Raw genomic sequence first — 23201 nt, forward strand, 5'->3', positions numbered from 1 at the left:
CCATGGTAACAGAGGTTTGGAACACAAACTACATTCAGAAGAATGTCATTAAAATTAGGGCTGCAAGATGTAAAAAAATCTTGTGATGATATTGGTAAATATTGTGATCGCTTAAGTCTCTTAAACAATATCTTAACTAAAAGAAATCATGAAAAGAAAGAAGCAGGAAGAAGCATAAACTTAGACCTACCAAGTAAAACACATATTCCACATCAGCTAACTTCAGCATTGTGAAGGTTTCCTGTATTTAAACCATTAGCCATTTATTTTGGTAGGTGCCAGACTATTGATAAAAGAATGAACAACATGTTTCATGTTTTAGACATTCACAAAGAAGACTGAAACAGCTTTTGAGTCTGGTAATAGTTTTAGAGAGACTTCAGAAGAATTTGAAATCAGTCAGTCCAGATGGAGGACACAGAAAACACCTGCCAACACGGGAGCTCTTGAAACCTAAGATACAAAATACATGTTGGCACAGTCAGAAAGGGACTACACACAGACCAGAACTTGAATATATAACACGTTTCCCAAATTTCCTCTGCAGAAAACTTTCTTCTAAATTCAGCAGGCTAAACAAATGCTGCTTTTAAGAGAGAAGAAAAAGAAAAAAATCTTCTGACAGCTCTGTACCTACCAGGACTTTCAAGGTCCTCCATCTAGCAGGAGCACTGGCAAACCGAGCGACCCCGAGTCACAGAGAGCCCAGAGGCATCTGCTCACAGCGCTGCCTTCAACAGCTTATTAAGAACACACAACATGGTTCATCTGAGGTTTGCTGCCAGCCCTGTTCAGGGGAGTAAATCTGTCCATGAACAAGTCTCCTTTCAGACAGCGGGCTGAAACAAATCAAAGACCCCGAGACCCTGAACAGCACTGAAGAAGGACAGAGCAGCTTTTTTAAGACTACATTTCTCGAGTCAAGGAGAACATGGATGCTTCAACTCTGATCATCATTGTGGTGTTGTGGTTAGAAGAAAAAGAAAAGTCAGTTTATTATTATGACAAAGGTCCATGCTTGATACGACGGGTAACAAAGTCACTTGGCATAAGCGCAAAGGACGAAGCATGGCTAGGGTTAGGGTTATGTCCGCTTCCTAAGTTGCATTTTCTTCTGAGTATTTTAGACCTGCTCTATCTAATAGGCAGGGGTCCATTGTAATGGATAACATTATTCAAAATTTTAAAAAGATCAAAATTTCATTAATTGCCATTTCTCTGATTTAAATTAAAATAATTTAAATTATGTTCTACATGTTATAAATTTCTGTGTTAGCATTATAAATCTGTAGTTTTGCTAACTCGAAGTTGAAGTGTCAACACTCGGCCCGCGCCGGGCTTAGCCTTTATATCGGTTAAGATTTCAACATGTAAACAGAACATCCAGAGTTTGATTTCATAGCTTCAATAAGTTTATTGACTCAGTTAACCTGGAGCTCAAAGGTTAGGTTGACATAGAATAACATTTACACTAAACAAGTTGGAAAAAATGAGGACGGCTTTTTGTTTTTTTTCCCAAAGATGGCGCTAACATTTCTGCCTTTGAGTAATGAAAACGGGCAGAAAAGAGCAGCTGATTCCGATTATTTGGGGAGAACAGACAGATGAAATCACAGCCTGGTGGCCAGGCTTGACTGACAGCTCCGACGCAACTGACAAAAGCGTGGAGCCTCCAGGGACCCCAGAGCCCTTTAACATGTGCTGCCAGGCAGCAAGGACGCCTGTCTCAGTCTCTCTCGGCTGAATGGCTGCTTGATAGGAAACTGCTGCTTTAAAAAAAAGGAGCAAATGCGGCTCGCCTCACTGACATCCTCCCGCTGCCTGGAGCTGCCGCAACGCTCGGTTTCATCTTTCTGACGTCCGTCGGTCACTAAACACACCGCTGCTCCTCTTTCAAATGACTCGGCCGCATCTGCTCAACTGTCCGAAACTTGACGAACAATGAATCAAAAACGCCAGCCGACGATCCTGGATGTAGAAGCTGGAAACCATGACGGCATAAATCTGCACATCAGGACAGGTGTCTCCTGTGGGCTCTATTCAAATCAGTTTTCAACCCTCATTGGGCTAATATATCCTCCCCCCTCTGAGCAGCAGCACAAACACTCTCACTGATCTGATGCCTGCTGCATTTTAATTAAAACGTAAAGGTCTCTGGAGTTGAGCCAGAAAAAAAACAGCAAAATCACTGTCAGCTCTACCTGCTACTGAGAAAGAGGATCATTGTGCATAAATAACTATGAATTAGGGAAAACTGAGTTATAGTTTTGATCCATGTCAATTAAACTATGACTAGCATCACAGCAGATGGAAAAAAAATTCAGGAGCAAATTTTTCCTAAAAATTTGGGGGACCGGGGGTTCTAGAAAAACTTGGAAATTTCTGAGTTCCAAAAGTCAAAAATATTCTAGAAAACACTAAGAAAATATGAGATTAATCGCAGAAATGTTCTTGGATAAAAACAAAAAAGGACATTTTTGAGTCTGAAAAGCCTCAGAATTGCTAGAAAAATCTCAGAAATTTTGAGGTTAATCTTAGAAATGTTCTAGAAAAAAAACTTAGAAATTTTCAGAGATTCAAAAGTCAAAGATATCCAGAAGAAGAGGTCTAAATGTTTTTTTAGATGTATCGTAATGAAATAGAGGTTATGAAGCCTTTTATTAAAACATACCTTTCCTTAAACAAGCAAACAGAAAACCAACCCGCTTGCCGCATTCCTCCCTGCTGTTGCAGCCACAGCTGTGTCGGCTTTAAGACTGACATTAAACACAATACGAGCGCTTCATTCAATAAGCAGATGCTTTCTATTCAGCGCCAGCCTGCTGCCTGTCCCTTCAGGTCTCATTACTTCCAGACTTCTGCAGAACGCCATTTATGTGTGAAACCAAGTCCCCACATACTTCTTATGATGATTACATTAAATGTTGGCTTGGATGGCTAATAGATATCCAGACTGGAGTTTATCCAGCACCACTTAGCCTGGGAATTACAGCAGCAGCCTTGGGGTAAGATTGACTGCAGACGAGCCACACTGGTCCAGATGTATTGATAGAGCGTCTGCCACCTCTGAAAATGATGCAGACATAACAGTCATTCATAAATGATCATAAATTCTAGTCTATAAATGAACAAACCTGTACCAGCATATTAATTGGTGCACATGCAGATCAGCAACAAACATATACCACTTCTATAACAGAAGGCAAAAGTGGCAGCAGCTGCGTGGAACGATGCTGCTCCACTCGTGTTGCCAAGTGTCCAACAGCTGGATAGTGCAGTGGCGAAAGTCACCAGACAGGAAAAATGACCCATGGAGGCATTAAATATCTTTACCTGCACTCGACAGGGTTTAAAGTTAGAGGAGTGACAGAGTTTCAGTTAATTATCTGGAGGGAAAAGTAGTTGTTCTGCTTCAGATAGTTAGCATCAGGAGCAAGAATCCGCGCTGTCACTAAGAGCGTGATTGTGAATAAAGTACAGATTCTCGGTGCAAATCAAGGATCGTCTCTCTCTCCCTCTCCAAAAAAAAAAAAAAAAATCTAATAACTATAATAGCTTTGCAGCTGGGCACAGTGAAAGTTGAAAATGATGATTAGAGTCCTGCAGTTGAATGAAACATCCACATACACAAGGATGTCAGTCTGGAAAGTCACCAGTGCTGCTTATCCAAAGTTTAGGACTGATGTCAGGTTAAAAACAACAACTAGAAAATTAAACAGGGCCTGCCAAAGTGTGTCCGTCGGTTGCAACCCAGCGTTCTGATGCTAAAAATTAGCATCAATGCTAAAGTAAGTCACAATGTACTCAATAGCATGTGGAGAACCACAAGCATGTTGAGTAACATGGACATACTCCATTTAGTATGTTAAAATTAGTGTATAAGCTGAAATTAACCAAAACGCTAATGTTAGCCTAAATGCTGCCAGTGGCATGTGGGGTATAACTAGCATGTTTCCATTGACTTCCTCAATTCGGTGTGCTAAACATGGATAATGAATAATGATAAAAAAGATAAAAAGCTATTTTTAGGAAAAAGGCTATTTCTAATGCATAGCAATGCATGGGGCCTACCATGCATTCCTATGGCAGGCCCCAATAAGATTACCTTATTGTTGTTTATCCATCAACACACTGAAGTGCTGTCCTATCAGGTTAGAAATAGAGAGTAGCTCTGTAATTGTGCCACTTCTATCAACAGTCACATCATCAATAATCAGCAGTGACCCCAATTTACTGGCAGCAATGCATGTCCATGTCTAATAAATGAGTTTATTATGGTTTGGACAATCAGATCTCCCATTCCCACTGAATGTAGATAACATTCCATTAATCAGCTTCAGGTAAAACATGTCTTATTCAAAAATCTTGTACAGGTTACATCAAGTTTGAGTTTCACATGAAGAATACTTCAACTCTCATACTTATTTTATATACATATAGTGTTTCAGTCGATTTGTTTTCCAGGTTTTAATATTCAGGAAGGTTTAAAAGAAGTAATTTTGTCTCAAATGTCAATTTAGAAATGTTAATTATAAACTACTTGAGCTTTGGTGGAAGGATAAGTCATAGCTGGAATATGTACATGCTACCTTGGTTTTATCCAAACATCCATCAGAGTGTTATTTTAAAGTTCAATGTGCTGCTGAGCACACCGCTTTGACTCTCCTCACTTTTTAGGTCAAAATAGGTAATGCAAATCTGCGCTATGTAATATTAATGCGTTATACTATTGAGATTAAGCACATGAGTTAACTTCGTAAAAATGTAAAGTTAATTTTATTTCCTACTTTTCATCAGATCAGAGTACAAGCCATTTGAGGTCAACTTCCTTTTACAGACGGTGCATGCCTCCTCTTTTTATTCAACAAAACTAAACAGCCTTATGTTACACAGAGGAACCTCTCATCCTGAAGGCCCCCAAATGCGAGTTTTCTTCTAAATCCACATATGTAGGATGTATTTGGAAGGCTAGCAATGTAGCAGGAGGCCCTCCACTGCTACCACCACGCTACCGCTCTGCTGCTGCTACATGCACACTGTTGTCTCTTGGGCCTGCCACAACGACAAGCAGATGGTAGAAGAACAGCTCACTTCCAGAGCCATCAAGAGGTGTGTGCAACGTTGGCAAAAGTGCGATGTGTCTGGGTGAGAGCGTCACTCTGACAAAGCTGTTGTCTCGAGTATCATGACTCCATACATTAACAATGTTATGACACTTTAATATTTTTGAAGTGCGAGTGGAAGAAAGTGCCTATGAACTGGTTGCTTTTTAACTGCGAGCTACTGACAGAGATGTGAATGCAGCTACAGCTTCTGGGTAGTGAAATATGAAATACTGAAATCTACATGGGTGGGTTATAAGTCCAGTGCAAAACGCCCAAGGATGAGAGAGTCATAATGAAGGCTGTTCCTGATTCCTAAATAAAATTATGTGATTCATAAAAAAAAGGTGTCCTAGAAAAAGATGTATTCATTAGTATTTATGACGATAAGAGATTCTCTGCATTCTGATGATTGACGCATTAAACTTTCTGTTAGTGCTAAAACAATAAGCACAATATTTCTCTTATTAGGATTGAACACTTTCAAAAATTACCACAATACAGTTTGAGAATAAAAGTCTAGTTTATAAGATTGAATCTGTTTCAATATGTAAAAAAAAAGTTTAAAAATGTATTCAGAAAATATAATGAAACTAGTAGTGGGTGATATGAACTTAAATGATATTTTGTGATAATGAATGTATCAAGTTCTTTTTATTTAGTTATTTTGGTTGTGACTATGCTCCTTTGTAATGCACGTCTATAGGATACCACTCACATAAAGAAGTGTGACTTGTATGACTAAACTGCATGCAGGAACTGCATTTGATCATATTTTCAAATTTATTGATGTCTATTCATACTCTCAGTGAAAAAAACAGCAGATATAATGGTAAAACTATCAATCCCGAAAATATGACAGTTTTGAGAGATTTTAAACAATCAAAATCTATCGTGGCAACAATGAATCAAAACTCATAAGAAATGTATCATGATAAATGATGAACGATATAATAAATGCATAAAATAAAACACCTGATAAAAATTTCTGAAAGTGGACAACTTTGCAACCGTGGCTCAGTGGGTTAAGAAGTCATCATATGGGTTCGATTTCATCATCCGCCTGCCACATGCTAATATGCCTCAGTGTATATGAGCGTGTAGTTTGTGAGCACAAATCACTATATCTACCAAAGCGCTCTATAAATTCAGTCCATTTACCATTCACTAGACTCTCCTAAGAACTGCAGAACGCTATGGATTAACAATGGCACTTTCTCAACTGTACCAATCCCATTTGCAAAATATGAAAATATGTTTGAGTACGACCAGAAAAATAATGTAAATGAAGTTCAACGTAGTATTTCTAGTCTCTTTATTTTGAAAGAACCTCCCCCATATTGCCTTTTAGATCTGTTGTATTACCTTTTAAAGTATACAGATATCATTATTAACATTTCCCGTTTGCCTTTTTTATTGTTTAATGTTTCAGTTCTTACTATATAGCATGCTGTTTTTCTAGAGATTAACCACAAAAACCACGACTGGTGTCCACAATTCATCCACCAGCTGTTCTGGTTCAGTGTAGTTTGTAGTTAAACCATCCTCATCTTCATGCGGCTCACACTCTGACATCTTGGGACCAAGATGACACCAAACAATCGATCAGAACAGGATGTTCTCAGAGGGAAGCTTCACAGAGTGTGATCAGCAGGTTGCAACAGAAACATAGACTCAGAGTCTATCACAGGAAGATCTAGTTGGTTAGAAATGGACCTCTGTTCTTTTGTATCACCCATTGGTGCTGCTGCTGCTACCCATCCACGCCCGCCGCCTCCCACTTCAAAACATCATTGATCTGGTTACTGATGTTAAAATGCCATAATTTGGAGTATAACTATATATGCAAAAAAAGATAAATCAATTTCTTTTTTTTTATTTCAAGTTCAGCTCAAACTTATTCGCTTTCCTCGCTTTGCCTGTTCTAATAACCACAATGTGACGCTGCAGTTCTTAACGTAATCTCTTTACATATATTAGATTGTGAACTAAATGAGCTAAAAGACATGGAAATTCTCATTCTACACTATCCATAAGGGTGAAAGATTTATGTGTAATTCCAGTTTTATGACTGCGTAAGATCATCCTTTTTTTTTTGCTTTTAAAGCAATAAACCCGCAGGCGTTATTAAACCGTCTGTAGGCCTGCAGATGCTCACGAAGATCTCCAGAAGTGCTGGAGCTGCAGAAGCAATATTCTGTTTTTAGGATTGCGAATGAGTTTCAGCTGCTCTGCAAAACAGACCTCAAAAAAGCAAACAAACAAACAAAAAAACACTAATCTTCACGGGAAAATAGGTACTTTTCGACTCAAACGCAGCTGTTTTAACATGTTCTGTCATTTTACACATGGCGGTTATTTCTAGTAAAGCTGGTTATACTAGAGTACATGTCTTTGATTCATGAAGAATATCAAAAGAAAGGCTTACAACCCTTGTGACTGATCAAAACACATAAGTTGTAACATTACAGACTAAATAACCAGCTACATAAACAACCACCTACCTGATATGTGTTGTCAAAGCTGTCATACATGAACCGTGTGATCAGAGATGTCTTTCCAACTGCAAGACAAGAAAAGAAAACGATAGTTTCCATTAGAGGATGAACGAGACATTCAGGAAGTAGACTTTTTGTCATGGCTGTCAGGCCTGGCGAGGGAGCTCATTAGAGCGAAGAGGTGACTGAGGGGGGTCAGGTGTGGCATCTGGTCCGCATGTAATTGGAGTCACTCTGTTGCTGCAAATCATTTGGATTTCCTAAAAGCTGGGAACTTTTAAAAGCTTTAATAGAGGTAAAATCTACTTTAAAGCAAATGGTAAATAAAGTAAATGTTTCCAATGTTGAATGATATATAAACAGTTGGAAGGTTGGGCAGATTGATAGGATGGATAGGTAAAGGGATGGAGGAACAGGTGACGGATGGATGGATAAATAATGAAGGGATGGATGGACGGACAGAGAAAGGATGGCTGTATAAAGTCTACAGTGCCTGTACAAAATATTTACTCCTTGGGATGTTTTACCCTTTTATTGCCTTTACAAATCAATCATGATCAACAAAATCTGGCTTTACTGACATAATTACAAAAAACCCTTTGATGTCAAAGTGAAAACTAATGTCAACCATATAATGGCAATTACATAAAAAAAATTAAACCAACCCAAAATAAGTGATTGCATAAATATTCACCCCATTTAAAGTGACTGACTTAATTCAACAGAGGTCCAGCCATGTAGTGCTAGCACACGAAAGGTTACTGAAAAGTTTAAGTCATACAAGTAAATCTGGAGTTTAGCAGAATCCATCATCAAGAAATGGGAAGAATATGGCACATGTGTAAATCTGCCTATATCAGGTTGTCTATTATTCTCCAGACCTGAAATATACTTAAAAATAAAATCCTAGACTTTTCCAAACTGCATAACACTTTCACATAAAAACACAATCAGATAACGATGCTTTTTTTCCCCATGCTTTTCTCACTACATTCATGTGTTCCTGTTCACAAACAGAGCAGACAGTAGTTATATATGAGAGCGAGCCACTGAACGCTTTGATTAGAATATACAATGATTGCTGTGCTGATTGTTTTTCCAAGTAGGCCTGCAATGTGTCAAGGAAGCAAAACATTGCTGAGTGTCGCAATTATAAGACTTGTGTTAAATAAATAAACAAACGCTTTAGTGTTATTGTCTTTGTGCTTCGGTTCACTACCCATGGAGCACTTAAATATTCTGGATTAAAATAACTACATTATTTAAAGCAACATTGTTTCACTGAAAAGCTTGAATCAAGCAAATGAGCATCTTAAGTGCAGGAGAAAATGGCTTCTTGATGAATCTAGAAGCACAACTACCGTCGTACATTTACACTGCTGAAAGCAAACATACATTTTCTACATTTTGGCCTTTCTAATCAAAAACTTTTAAAGTGTTTTACAGCATTAGAAAACTAACAGCAGCATGATCACAGTTCAGGAAAAAAGCTGTGGGCAAGCTTAAAGTTAAAATCTTTCGAGCTTCGACTATCCCACTGACTCAACTCAAAAGTTGAAAAGGTAAACATCACAAATAGCGGGTTAATCAAAGTCCAAATCGAACTGCAATTCAGAATTTGTAGGAAAGACTCAAAAATCTGAAATGCAAACTGAAATCTGAGAATTATGCATGTCTTTTTTTTTCTTTTGCTTCTGCTTTGTGTGATAAAATCCCAATTAAACATCCAAATTGTGTTGTAACCAAATGGTTTAAGGTGTGACATTGGATAAAGTGACATTAAGTTAAATATTCAACAAAATGCACAGCCTTTCAACACATCTACTCAGAATATGATATAAATTCACAGTGCAAAAAAAAGAGAATAATCTTAAACTACACGGCTTTTCTCCGTTTAGGTCTGATGGTCATGACTCAAACATAATCATCTAGGAGACAGAAACTTAGCTTTTTATTTATTTATTTTAGAGGCACTAATAGCATGCTACATCATCATTAATCATTTACAGAAACCGGCTGGATGCAAGTGTCCAAGTGATAGATGGTTCTTAATTATGTTTATCTCACAAATTTTATTAATGAAAGGTACTGAAGCAGGAAAAATACAGAAGCCAATAGGATTCAACTCAAAACTCTGCTTGTGTGTTTTCTGCAGAAGGGAAGATAATTGACAATAAAATAGTTGCATCTGTGACTTCTATGTCTTTCACTTCAGGGCCATAATTTCTTAGTGTAACAATATAATCCGTCTCCCCGCCCAAAACTTCAACATGTGCAGCCTGGGGAGTAGTCATTCAAGGTTTTTATTGCTCTTAAAAGTTGGTGAAACTGAACTCATTATTTATGCAACAGACACCAACCGCAAGTGAACACTTCAAATACACAGCGACAGCCTCCCTCGGTAAACATAATCTGTGCTATATTCACAGTTCATCAAATGGGCGGCCCAGTTGCAATTGTTTATAGGAAGATTTTATCAGCCAGACTAATTACACGCGGCTGTGCCTTCACTTGGTTTCCATAGCTGCGAGGCACAGACTGATGTGCAGCCACCGATTATTTACACTGATTTATTAATACATCATATGACTAACGTTGCTCCAAAGCTGTCTTATTTTGGGCACAAGCCATTTGACTTAAAGGTAACCTAATAGCTCATCATTCTAATGGGGATAGCCCTAAAAAGTGAATAAATTATATATATAATATTAGATCTAAACTGCCTTGGACAGCAGGTGGCAGTAAAGCCCATAAAGTTAGCTTGATAGTAAACAAAGAAGATGCATGGGACTCAATGGCACATGTTCAGAGCCACATAAATAAGTTATAAATAACTATATAAATCAACAGCTTTGTCAGAAACAACCCATCAGAACCAGGAGGAGGGGCTTAGCGCTGTCAGTCATGCTCACAACATCCTCCTTGGTCTCTGCTATGCTATAGCTACAAAACCTGCAACAAAACAAACAAAACCTACCATGAATGCTAAGGCTAGTTAGCATGACCTCAGATGACGACGGATAAACAGTTCCAACATCAACACATTTACCAGTGCATACATCAGGTTGATTGCCAGCCCTAAGACCCTCCTCCTGGTTTTGATTGGCTGTTTTTGACCAAGAGCGGCGCATTTTTGCAGACGGCAATAGTAGTGGAGGAAGTTGATTTTTTTTTAGATCATCTGTCTTATGCTATACTGCCATGACACTTTTTTTTATTTTTTAGAAGAGTTGCATACTGGAGCTTTAATGTTAGAGTTGTGAACATAGTTTCAAACATTTATTTATTTACTTTAAGTTAAATTTTGAACCCTAGTCAGCAGGTTCTGTTTCTTCACAATCTGATACAATCAAATTAGCCAACCATAACTGCTGACAAGTCCAAATAAGAGATGCAAAACTTTCCTCGTTTAAGTGTCTTTGCAATGCAAACTGAACATCTGCTTGAATGTTTAAATATTTGATGTTTGGCAGCTTTATGAACAAAAATAGTTTAAGGGAAATATTTCTGAGTTTCAGTAACAACATCGGTGTTTTAAATTGATTCTTTTGGGAGCAACACATTCATCCCTTAGCGGAATTTAAATATCACTTCATTATGAACAGAGAGTTTTATCTAATGTTCCTCTGTTGCTGCTGAGTCATCCTCCTCCAGCTCAGAGAACATGAGACGGCCCTCCCTGCGCCTCTCAGTCACAGCTGAAAGCTTCAGAAACTCAGGGATGGGCACAACGACCCTTCTCCTTCCTCCAACAGAGCATCGCACACAAAATCTGAAGAGACTAATTTCCTCCACCACAGGGAGGAATAGTTTACCTCAGCACACCTTCATTTATCACCAGTAAACCACATCAAGCATATTGCAGATGAATTATGCTTCTATAGATTTCTTTATTTTAAATATTGGATGTAAAAGATGTTTTAAGATTTTTGCAGTAATTAAAAACTTGGACCAGCTCAAAATATTATGAGAGGAATCAAAACACTGAGTAGGTTAGGTGGAAACAGAAGGTGCAGCACTGGAGATAAAAGCACCAATATTCATTTCATGGGACTGCAGAAATTAACCACAATCATCTTATTACATTTCAAAAGAAAAGAATGAAACAGGAGAACTATGAAGTTCAACTGTATTTTTAATAAATTAAAAATATAGTAGAGCAAATAGTTTGGGTTCAGTGGAGTCTGAGATTTTAGAGTGGGTTGAGTGTTGTAGAAGATTTTATATTTTAATATTCAGGCCTTCAGGGCCTTTCATGCATTTAAAATTCCCTTCAGACCTGGAACTCTGGCTTTGCTCTAGAAGTGTTGATCACAGCAGGGCTGGGCACTTTTCATTGAGTTCATTTGAATTTGCATTACAGGCCAGGTATTTGTTTATTTCATTTTGAAAACATGCCAGCAAGCCGGGTTTATTGTATGTCGTGATTTGATTAAGTTTTTCCAAAGAATATGTACAAACAGTACAGCCCAGCAGCACAGCTGGAATAAACCACTTTAATTCATGTTTATTTTTTGGAATGGAAATTAGGTCTTTGGAAAACTGAAACATAGTTTTACTTTTGTGAAATTTATGTTTTCACAGTTGTTATACATCTAAACATATTTAAGATGTTAGGCTTGTGTTTAAAGTATTTTTTTAAACAATTCTCGTCATTGTTGTACTTCCCAAAAAGAAGCACCACACAGATCACTACTAGGTCACCTCATGTTTTGTCTTTCAATGGTCGACTTCACAAACTCTTTTTTTTCTGTTTTTCTCTTCCATTCAAGGCCCTAAATGAATCTCACACTTATTGACTATTAATGGCATAAATATTGTTCCTCTGCCACGCTGAGTTTTTCCCATCAGACCCACTAATTAAATGATACCCCAACCCAGAGTTCAGCCACAATAAAGAAATTAAAAACTATATTTCACTTAAATAGTAACATGATAAGCATTTCTAATAAATAAAATTTCATGATGCAACTCTTACATAAGCTGTAGATTTTTTAAATTTAGAAGAAAAAAAACAACCTTGGAAGCATAGATATTTTGAGGATAAAATATGAGTTTTACTTGAATAAATGTGGGAGGAAATTGTCAAATTAAGTCTACATGTCATTTTACTCCTTCACATATTGTCACACTGACCCTCTATTCAGTTTGAGCTGCAAACACAAGTGGCTTTCTGTGCAAATGACAAATACAGAGGAAGTTTTCCTTCAGCTGCAGAGCTTCAGCAGGGTTAGAGAGGACAAATCATTGGTTTACATAAGGCATTTAAATGTTTAATGCTGTTGTGCAGCTCTGAGTGTGAACCTGATGACATCGTCATCTATTTAAGACTGGCTGCAGATGATGTTGTCATGCAAGATATTGTGCAAGTTAAGTTGCTGAAATCTCCTCCAATGTGAGGCCTAAAGTTCAGTTTCTTTATTTCTGCTTAAGGATATAAAAAGTTGCATAGTGGTTACGCATAGTGGTTACGCAGCATCTTGTAAAGGTAGAAGGTTAAATGAACATAAAAACATAGGTCACTGAAAAATGTTTTCATTTTCAGTCGGTATATTTATTGTTTCTTACAATGCCCCATGTTTGTTAAATCTGCTAAAATGACATCAGGTGACTGAAGAAATTATTAGGGAAGAATCAAGATCATCAATCTTGAAAGTCATCCAATGTTCAGACGACTAATGACACTGAATTTCTTTTCATGATAAATGAAAGTTTTACCAAGTCACGACAACATTTATTAGCACGGATGCTGCAAATCAAAAACTGGGACTCAAATTTAGGCTGTTTTAGGGTTTTTGTTTTGAGCTTCAACCTCTGTTGTGGACAAGATTTTTAAACGTTTGCAAGCTTTTGGAAATATCAGAGTTAAAGTAAGGGTCAACTAGACTTTACACACATGGACAGATGTTTACAGTCATTAACGATGCCCATGTTAACTGCTTATACATTTTCACTCCGTAATCACCTTGTTTTAGCATAAAAGTACGATCTTGTATATGCTCTGGACACAGGGCACGATGTCAGCTTCATTCCTAATATAAATGTTTTGTCTCTTAAGATTATAGTTTTCATTTTTTTTAAAGGGACAATATTATGCATTTTCCAGGCACATAATGGCATTCTAATTCCTAATTTAAACGCGTTGAAATTGGGTCTCTGTCTCTTTAAAAACTCCTGCTCTTTCTGAAATTCCACCTTCAGGAAGCCATCACAACATGGCTCCTCCATTAACCGTTTAACAACATTTTTTCCAGCATTTCACTGAGAAGTATCTCCTATAATGAACTTAGCAAATGCAAAGTCCTAGTAGATGTTTGCTAATTGCTACTGGCTAGTCTGAAGGAGCTGAGTGGAGGAGTTGCAAGGGGAGAGCTGCTAGGTGAGGCAGAAGCTCAAAAGCTTGAAACCTGCAGCTCAGAGAAGGAGTTTTATCCTGGAAGGCGGGGCTAGGTCCTCCCAGGCATTTTGCACAGCTGAATGGTTGCCATGGAGATTAAAGGATTTCTCAAACATGCAAGAAAGAAACAAAATGACACTCCAGGTTTGTTTTTATGAGGGAATAATATTATAACATGATGTACATCTAAAATAAAATAAAATAAAGATTTTACATAATACTGCCCCTTTAAGAGAAATAAGCAAAAGTCAGTATTGGCAGGTCAACGTTTTACAAACAAAAAATGAATTTGAAAGAAAAAAAAAAATCAGCCACAAAACTTGTCTACTCATTCCTAATCAAAACTTCATCTTTTTAGTACCTTTGATGTCCCTCAACAGCACAGGAAGAAACATCTGCTCACCCTGCTCGTTTAGAAAAAAAACACACAGAGTAAAATTGATAACTATGCAGACATCCTAATAATTGGCAAACCAGATACAGCAGATTCCTGAGCAGAGCGTTTCCAGTTATATCTTTAGTTCTAATAAAGTCTCGTCTTGGTGCGATCCTTCAAAGACTTTTCAGACCGAGTTGGCAACATGAGGGCCAATTACCAGAGAAAACTGGGGCCCCGCTGTGGGACAACCTGCTTTTTTTAAACCCGGAGTCCGCCGAGCACAGTCAGCAGACACCTCATCAAGACGTCTTCTAAGAGCTCAAAATGCAATTTTACGGCACATTACAGTCCCTGCACAGTTCAGCTTGCTTTAGGTTATTGCACTTACTGCTATTTGTGAACAATGAAAGCACAAAATGAGATAGTTTAGGGCTCTTATCTCAACAGCTACATTACAAGGAAGAAAAATAAATAAATATGTGGCTGAGAAAAGAAGAAATCCCTTTTAGATATTATCAGAGGGGATAATAGGTGTATTTAATGGAGTTCACTTTAATTAATTGAGGCCTATTAAGTCAATACTACAAATTACGTATTTGGACTGCAGCACTGGTAACCCTTTGTTTTTGGTATCAAGATAAAGAAGTGCCACTTAAATGACAAAAAAAGTGTTTGAAGTTAAAGCTGACCAGAGCTTCAATAACACAAACAGCAAATGAATTCCACTGTCTACGCAGGACTTTGGCTTCTTTTCATTACAAAAATAATTTAGGAATAATGCAATTAAGGAGGAATAAACACAGATTGTGCTGCACAGCGTATTGGCTCCATTTAATTATGTGCAGAGGTGCACAGTGTGACTCATCGGTTCAGTAGATGGAGGGCCAGTCTGCTCAGCGGGGGTTGGCTGCATTCAATTTGGTTTCATTTTAGACACTTTTGGAGAGCGAACAGCAAATTTCAACTTTAACAATGTTGCAGCCGGACGAACCATGTCAGTGAGACCGCAGACAGCATTCAGAGTCTTTCATATTTAAAGATGAGGGACATTCAATCAACTGCAGCGCTGTGGAAAACTTATTGCACCTCACTGATTTCTTCTGCTTTTGATTCGTTTTTTGTTACACTTAAAGCAGCAGTATGTAACTACTAGTACAAAAAATAGGCTTTTATATATTTGTTTATTATGTTACAGTGAAATATAACACAGAGAATCTGTCAAGGGTGACACAACCTGTTATTAGGACCAGGATGTTGGGGTAGCTTTTTGTGTTGTATAAAAAAAAACGTACTTGATTATCTGAACTATTTAATGGGAACAAACTTCTGGAAAATGCAAAACTGTTCACCTGTTTAGTCGTCTTTGATTAGCAGTAACTGGAATATTAATCAACATGTCAGGTCAATCTGCTTGACGATGAAATGTAAAGTTTATTACTTCATAACTGATGACTGTATGATGTTTTTATGATGTGAAGCTCTTTGAACTGCCTCATCACTGAAATTTCAAATAAACTTGATAAAAAAAACAAAAAAGCTAAAGCAGTAAAACAATAAGGATTGTAATATTTTCCCTGTTTTTAACATTGGGAGCAGTGGGTTCAACTAAAATCAATACCACCTGATTTTTATTAACTAAACGCCCATATCCATATGTACTTAAGGTAATATTAGAACATAGCAGCTTACAAATTGTTGGTTATGAGGATGACATCCTTCATACTCGCCATATTTGCTGAATAATGCATGGAATTATCCATTCAGCCCTCAAGCTGTGTTCCCAAAAGCCAGGTAAATCCACTGCTGGTCACTTGGCAGGTGAAATCCTGGAATCCCCTTGAGTGCTTGGCAGCCAATCAGAGCATGGCAGGGCTTTTTGCCTGGGCCGAGCTCCCACTCACAAGGAGATGGATAAAAATACCGGAGCATGGCATTCTTGGCATGACAACAGGATGAGAGCAAGCACAGTGCAGGCAGGTATCTAATATTTATCAATGAAGGAGAGGACAGAGAAAACTAAGTGGTTTCAGCAGTTATTCAGAGTGACAAGAGAGCGCAAAAACCAGTGAAGGATGTGGATTTATTAAATGTCACACCTCTGGACTTGTTTATGCCCACTAGCAGCTGCTGGCACACGGCTGAGATGGAAGTTTAATTCCATCTCAACAAATTATACATACATTTAAAAAGATATAATGAAATGCTTCTGTGCTTGAAAGCACATTACTGGGTATGCTCTCTGAGTTTTAAGACCTCTCACTTGGTGATCCAATCAGAGAGGAGGAGGATAACAACACAAACTGTTAATAGAAACTGTATTTTTCTAATATTTGCAGTGCTGATTTAAAATCAAGACCTGATTTAGTTTGAGAGCATAAACAGAGAAATGTTTATTTATTCTGCTATATAACTTCAACATGTTTTTAGTTTTTTAAATACTGAGCAGTATTGGGCAGTATTTGAGGCCATAATACTGCCCACCCCTGTTGCCTGGAGACGTCACCAACTAAAAATCAGCATTAAGACTTCTCAAACACCAAAAAGCAAACAGAAAGATTCCTTTTCTTTCACATTCAATCAGGTATTTCCACACTGACCAATCAGAACAGCAACACCTAAAACTCTACCAATAGAAAAGATGTGACGTGAAACCTTAACAGGATGCATCCATTTACCAATACCTCTGAATTATGGATGAGCGTGCTTTCATACTCGACACAGGCTGGGTTCCCTGGGCACGTATACACACACACACACACACGCGCACACACACACACACACACACACACACACACACACACAAGGAAGTCAGAAAGCTAATTCAGCTCTTACGCAGCCTAACGAGCAAAGTGACTTCACTAAAATTAGCGGCACAGAGACACACCTGGAGTGGAGCAACATACCAGCAGTCCCGGTGACAAAAAGGTGATGCATGGCGTTTGTGCCTGCCTGGGGAGGAGAGATGGAAGTCATAAGTCTGCCGTTTCACCACGGAGACACCAACATGCCTTTTAATGTTTGGATTCATTTCATTCTGATGAGGCAGCGGCCAGCTGGACGGGTGGAGAAATGAAAACAGCGTCTTCTCAGAGAATAGCCCACTTAGTCCATTTCTACTCTTGCAGGTTCCTGTTCTATTACTTCCACTGACTGACTGGTCTCAGATGCACTTATGTCCTCAGTTAAAAATAAAGTGGATATAAAAATGTAATTGCTTTGTACAATGTGTTTAAACCGGCAATTATGGGATGAAGAAAGAAGATTACAGATATCGCTTTGCCCTATTAGTAGGGCAAGGCAATGTAATTAATACTTCAAATCATCTCTCATCTTAAAGATTAAATATAATCTATATGCTTTAAATAGATTAAGAATTGCATCTAGCAATATTTGTATAAAAAAATAAAAAGGTCTACCAGATTTTAAGTTTGGTAATTACAACCTTGGAAAACAGCACAGGGATTATAGACTGTGCCATCATTTATTTAGCTAAAGTTACAGACCTACAGATCTATCTCTAGAGATATTTTACATGTTCTGTTCTCAAGATGTGTTTCACATAGGAAGATTATTGATGGGTGCGCCGCCTTTATTTAACCCTTTCTTAAACAAGTGAGTTGTAAGAATTATAAGTACCACCCTGGGTACATATTAATACTCCTTTTGTATTGTTTTATCTTTTTAAGAGGTGTCAACCTCGTTTTCTTAAGATAGAAACGTCTTGGCTGAATGGAAATAGTAGCAACAGAAAGTCTGCCTGGAGATGAATCATCTTGGGCTCAACTAATAGTTTAGGTAACAGAGGAAGTGGAGGAGTTGCATCGATGCAAGATTCAGTAGAAATGCACTAATTTCATTTGTTTTTGTGGCTGGTTTCAGGTTTTTAAATAGCTTTGACCTGTTCTAACAGGTCCACCACAATATAAAACGATACAAGATCAGTGCTGAAAGTATTTCTGTGAATCCTGCCATGAGTGATCGTTTACCACCTATGTTTGGACGAGAGGTGCCATCACAGCGGGCGCTCACTGTGAAACGTTTTAACATTTTCAAAAACAGAATTCATTTGTAAGTCAGTGATGTTTGGTTTGCTTTAGTGGATCTCCTAGTTCAGGTCAGAAAGAGTCAAAGTGCAAATAAATAATAACCAATGTGACATTTGCAATAACAGGGTTAAGATTTTCACACTTAAATTCAACTCCACTCTTTTCTCATACTGAGGCAGCGAGAAAACCAGCAGCAACCTTAATGTCATTCAATCCTAGCAGTTACTGGAATCAAGGCAAGTCAAGGTGTCCCAACGGAGGCTTCCAGGTCCTTTCACTTGACCCGACTACAGAGCCAGAATCAATATATAGAACCTATAAGTGTTTGGGTCAGAATGGCCTGACCTCCTCCTTTTTTTCCCCTTTTGTACACAGCTTATAACTAATATTTCTATTTGAAAAATCATCTCATCAAAGATATTCTTGTTTGAACTAATTTGTGTTTTCAGTTAGCAAAGCTGATGAGTTGCTACCATCTTTCTCTGTCAAACAGGGACCAGAAAAAACAAAAACAAAGAAAATAAAACAGAAAATAAATCCTCAAGAGCGTCAGAATGACAGATCAACAGACAGACAGGGATGCAGAACAAAGTGGATAATCTAATCTTTCAAATATGCACGGCAGACCTGGTTGAGGGTAAAACCGTTCAAAATGCTGACTCAAGGCAGACTGCACCCAGTGAACCTCAGCTTTCCTTCTGCAGATCTGCAAGAGCACAAAAGGCAGCGCTGCAGCCGCTGCATTTGAAATGACGAATTGCTACGAGGTTCAACTCCCAGAGCTGAAGGAACGTCCAGGACAGGAACTGTACAGGATTATGGATGATTCAAAAACACGGACGATGTAAAAACACATTTTAAAAAAATCTGAGAGGACAAAAGACTTCCTGTTTGTTGAGGGGGGAAAAAAAACAAAAAAACAAAAACACGATGAGCTTTAAACTGGGGTGGGGGGCGCAGAAAGACAAATATTTCTAAAAATATCCATCTCTGATCAATTTGGACATCACTTTTGAGCACACGCAGCATCAGACTGCTCCCACAGCATCTCCACCACCTGTTTCTCTGCAAGTCATCAGCTGGTGATTCATTTCTTTGCCCACAGAGTGAGATAAAACACTCCCCTTTATACGAAGCTGAAAAGATGAATGTTCAGCCCAATGACTCCTCGTTTCGGTGAGACAAATGAATTTTACAGTCATCTGTTTTAGCAAATATTCACAAAGAGTTCCAATTTAACACAAAAGAAGGAGAGCAACGTGAATGTTGCAAAGGTTGGGCTGAGGCTGGAGGGCTCATCTGGGGAAAGGGTAAACACCGACAGAGACCTGCTGAACTCAGTGAAGTGTCAGCTCTCATGCTGGGTGAATGACAGCCGTCTTCCACAGCGGGGATTTTATTCACTGAGCTGTTCTGTTTGAGCAACTGGCATTGTGCTTAAATAGGATTTGCCATCTCTCTACTTTTGAAACGTGTCGTGTTATGCAAGAACCGCATCTTCTTCTACAGCTCGTAGTTTAGACAGCTGAACACCAGGGCTAGAGATTTAAGTGTTGCGACACTTAAGTATCAACAGCTGAAAGTTAAAAGATTCAGGAATTTTTAAGATAGTACAAAGCATTATGATGTATATTATATATAGTGAGTTAATACAAATGTATTGTTTTGTTCAAATTATTTTCCTTCAGAAAAATTATAACATATGTGAAGGCATGCATTTTCAAAACCCAGAAATGAACTTTTGTTTGTTTTTTGGTGGAAATTTATAACATTTTAATGTATGAAATCTGAAAATGTTCCTGATCTGAATAAAATAATGTCCATAAAACTGTTTTTCATTTAGACATAATGAAGAAAATGAACATTACAAAGTTGACTTAACTTAGAAATGAGTCAAGTTACAAAAAAAAAAAAATATGCTAAGACAACTTGATGTAATAATGTAAAAAATTTAAGTTCGGGCAATTTTTTTTAATTTTTATTTCTCTTAACTGGTCATTTTTAGTTTCATATATTTGCTAGTCATGGTCAAATTGATTGAAGTTGTAGCAACAGCTTTTACTATACGTTTTAAACTTGACAAAGTTGATAAAACTTAACCGAGTTAGGAAGAGTGAGCAACTGTTTTTTTTTTACAGTGTGCTTGTTATAACCCTGTGTTGTCATTTCCTGCCTATAAAATCTTTTCTGGTCGGATAACAGGAAGGCAGAACTGAAACAGACGTTTCTACACATCACTGCTTGGGCTGCAGCCACATTTTGTTCATTATGGGCTGAGCTTGACTGTGAAGACTCAGTCACTGATTGTACCACATAAATATAGAACAACCACTGCTCGGTTGAAATGTGGTTTTATATGCGTTATAGGTTAGTGTTCAAGCCTTATTAAAAACGAAGGGAGACCACAGCGTACTTCATGGTGATTTGAGTTAGAAAGTTTGTACAAACAGCTGGGGAATGCGCAGCATGTCTTTAAATATTCAGTCAATGAAATATACTAATTTCAATTGTTTATGCAATTATTACGTGTCGATAAAAGTTGCAAACACTCGCTGAAGTAGTCAGCACAGTGTTGTTCAAAGCTCTGTTGCACTTTGTGCTTCGTGTATTTGCTCTCGTGAGGATTTTCAAGCCAAATGTAACTTTTAAAGGGGCAGTATTATCCAGGAGTATAGTGGGATTTTACAGCACAATCAATAGCTATACAACCTTTTACTATTGTTGTAAAAATATGACTTAGAAGAAAACTGACTCCATAACTTAACACCTTGAAATTGGGCCTGTCTCTTTAAAAACTCCTGCTCCGTTTTATTTGTAGAGCTTGTATGTTGGGATGAAGGGTGTAAAATTCACAGGAATCTACTGTATTACAGGACGGGGTATGTTGCGCTGATTTCACTGTTATTTTTTCCTGCTATAGTGAGCGTTGTGTGCCATGTAGTGTACAATTATAGCTCTTTAAGAGGCAAGTTACATCTGTTGTTCCAAGTCTATTCTTAAATATCAAATGACATTTGAAACAATGAAATAATAATTTTATCAACAAATGTACACAATACAGTCCGCTTATGAAACTGCATGGCAGGTTAGGAATTCATTTTGTACAGTTTGCCCTTTAACACATTATTAAACCCTTTCATATGCATCAACAACAAACGTTTGTGTAGTATTTAATTCAGCAAGAAAAGATACTGTTCCAGGTTGCTTTATATTGCTTTGAAAATTGGAAGTGTAATACTTATCCCATTATGCAATGCATTTCCAATATATTGTGCAGCTCTAGTTGTGATGTCATTTGCAGGTCTCGGTTCTAACTTTTGGGGGAAATGAAATGCATCATTGTGTGCACTGATCCTCAAAGGCGATAAAAAATGACATATAGCCTCCTCTGCCTGGCACATAGTAAACAGCGCAGATTAAAGTGATAACTTGATAAATCTGACATAGCTGGCAGAAGATCAACAACTGCATTTAATCGGGATTTGAAAGTTTATGCTGAGGCATTTCTTTTCGGACGTGCATCCTTAACAATACTCTCAAAGTAGTGAGGCAAACATTCAATCAGTGGCACTAGGCTAGCGCTGCCTGTCACAGCTATAAAACAAGATATCTTTAGCTGCACTGTGTGAAAACATGTTCCATTTGCCAAGTTACTGGAAACTGGATATCCATACTACAAAAAACACACAGACACAAGATGAGAAGTTGCATTTAGGTGTAAAGTTAAAGTTTCCCAGTTATCCTTTGACAACTAAATCATGGTTGAGGAAAGTTACTAAAAGATAAAGGCTGGACTTTGTCTTCAACGTAAGGTACACAATAATTTTAAGTCCTTTATTCTTAAATTCTACCAAATCTATTTACAGCACAACTCCGAGTAAATTTGCAGAATACATGCAAGAGTTTCTTTTAGCAATAGCTTTCAGTCTTCAAACAAATGAAACACTGAAGTCTTAATCTTTCAGGAGTAGCTCACAAGACACGTTTCCAATGCAAATGTGTGCAAAAATTTGTCAATATTCCACAAATGTCGAAAGAACACAATTTTGCAATTGCAGTGTTTCTGTTAAATAAAAACTCAAATTTAAACCACACAAAGAATAAGTTTGTTCAGGGGGTAAATTGTTAAACATGCTGCGCTGTCATCCTCCAACTACTTCCTGACATCAATCAAGTGACTCATGTGATGCGAAAAAAATATTTCCACTGCAGTTTTGACAAAAAAAAAAAAAAAAAAAAACTAATTCCAAGTGCCAAAACATTTTATCAAAAAAATATGAGTTTTTTTCAAAATTGACACGTTTCCATTAAGAAAATTTATATTTGAAAGGTCAAACTGCGCAATTACACGGTCAGTGGAAACAGTGATAGTGAGCCATGTCTGCTCAGAGCCTCTGCAGAGAGAAGAGGCAGGATATCTGTGTTTCTACAGTGCTGATTATAAAGCTGTGCGACAACTTGAGGAAATAAAAATCAGTCCATTTGTATTGATTTTGACCCAAATAAAATTCCTTTTGTTAAAACAGATTATATTGATTATTTTAACAACTGTACTAAACCAAGTCCCAGAAGCACTTTTCAGATATGCTTTGAATTAAACAAGTTGCTGTCTACAACGAGCTAACATTACAGGTAGTCAACGATTTAGTACATTTAGATACACACGTACTTTATTTTTTTGCATTTTCTATGCATGTGGATGAGTGCTGCTGATATGCACTGATTGTATTTGCAATTGTGGTTTTTAGAGCCTTAGTAAGGGAAATGGGTTTGCAGCTC

The 23201-nt window shown here is 37.7% G+C and overlaps 1 protein-coding gene across 2 annotated transcripts in view; it reads right to left on the minus strand.

Moving 5' to 3' along the window:
- rab6ba (RAB6B, member RAS oncogene family a) overlaps positions 1 to 23201 on the minus strand; it is a 54981-nt gene that overhangs the window by 25292 nt on the left and 6488 nt on the right. For both annotated transcript variants that reach the window (XM_015055129.1, XM_015055130.1), the window contains exon 2: positions 7607 to 7665. In XM_015055129.1, coding sequence (XP_014910615.1) covers positions 7607 to 7665 — 59 coding nt within the window. The remainder of the gene's footprint in view (positions 1 to 7606; positions 7666 to 23201) is intronic.

Source organism: Poecilia latipinna, unplaced genomic scaffold (assembly GCF_001443285.1).
Source record: "Poecilia latipinna isolate Pla-1442-1.1 unplaced genomic scaffold, P_latipinna-1.0 Scaffold1297, whole genome shotgun sequence".
NCBI classification, from domain to species: domain Eukaryota; kingdom Metazoa; phylum Chordata; class Actinopteri; order Cyprinodontiformes; family Poeciliidae; genus Poecilia; species Poecilia latipinna.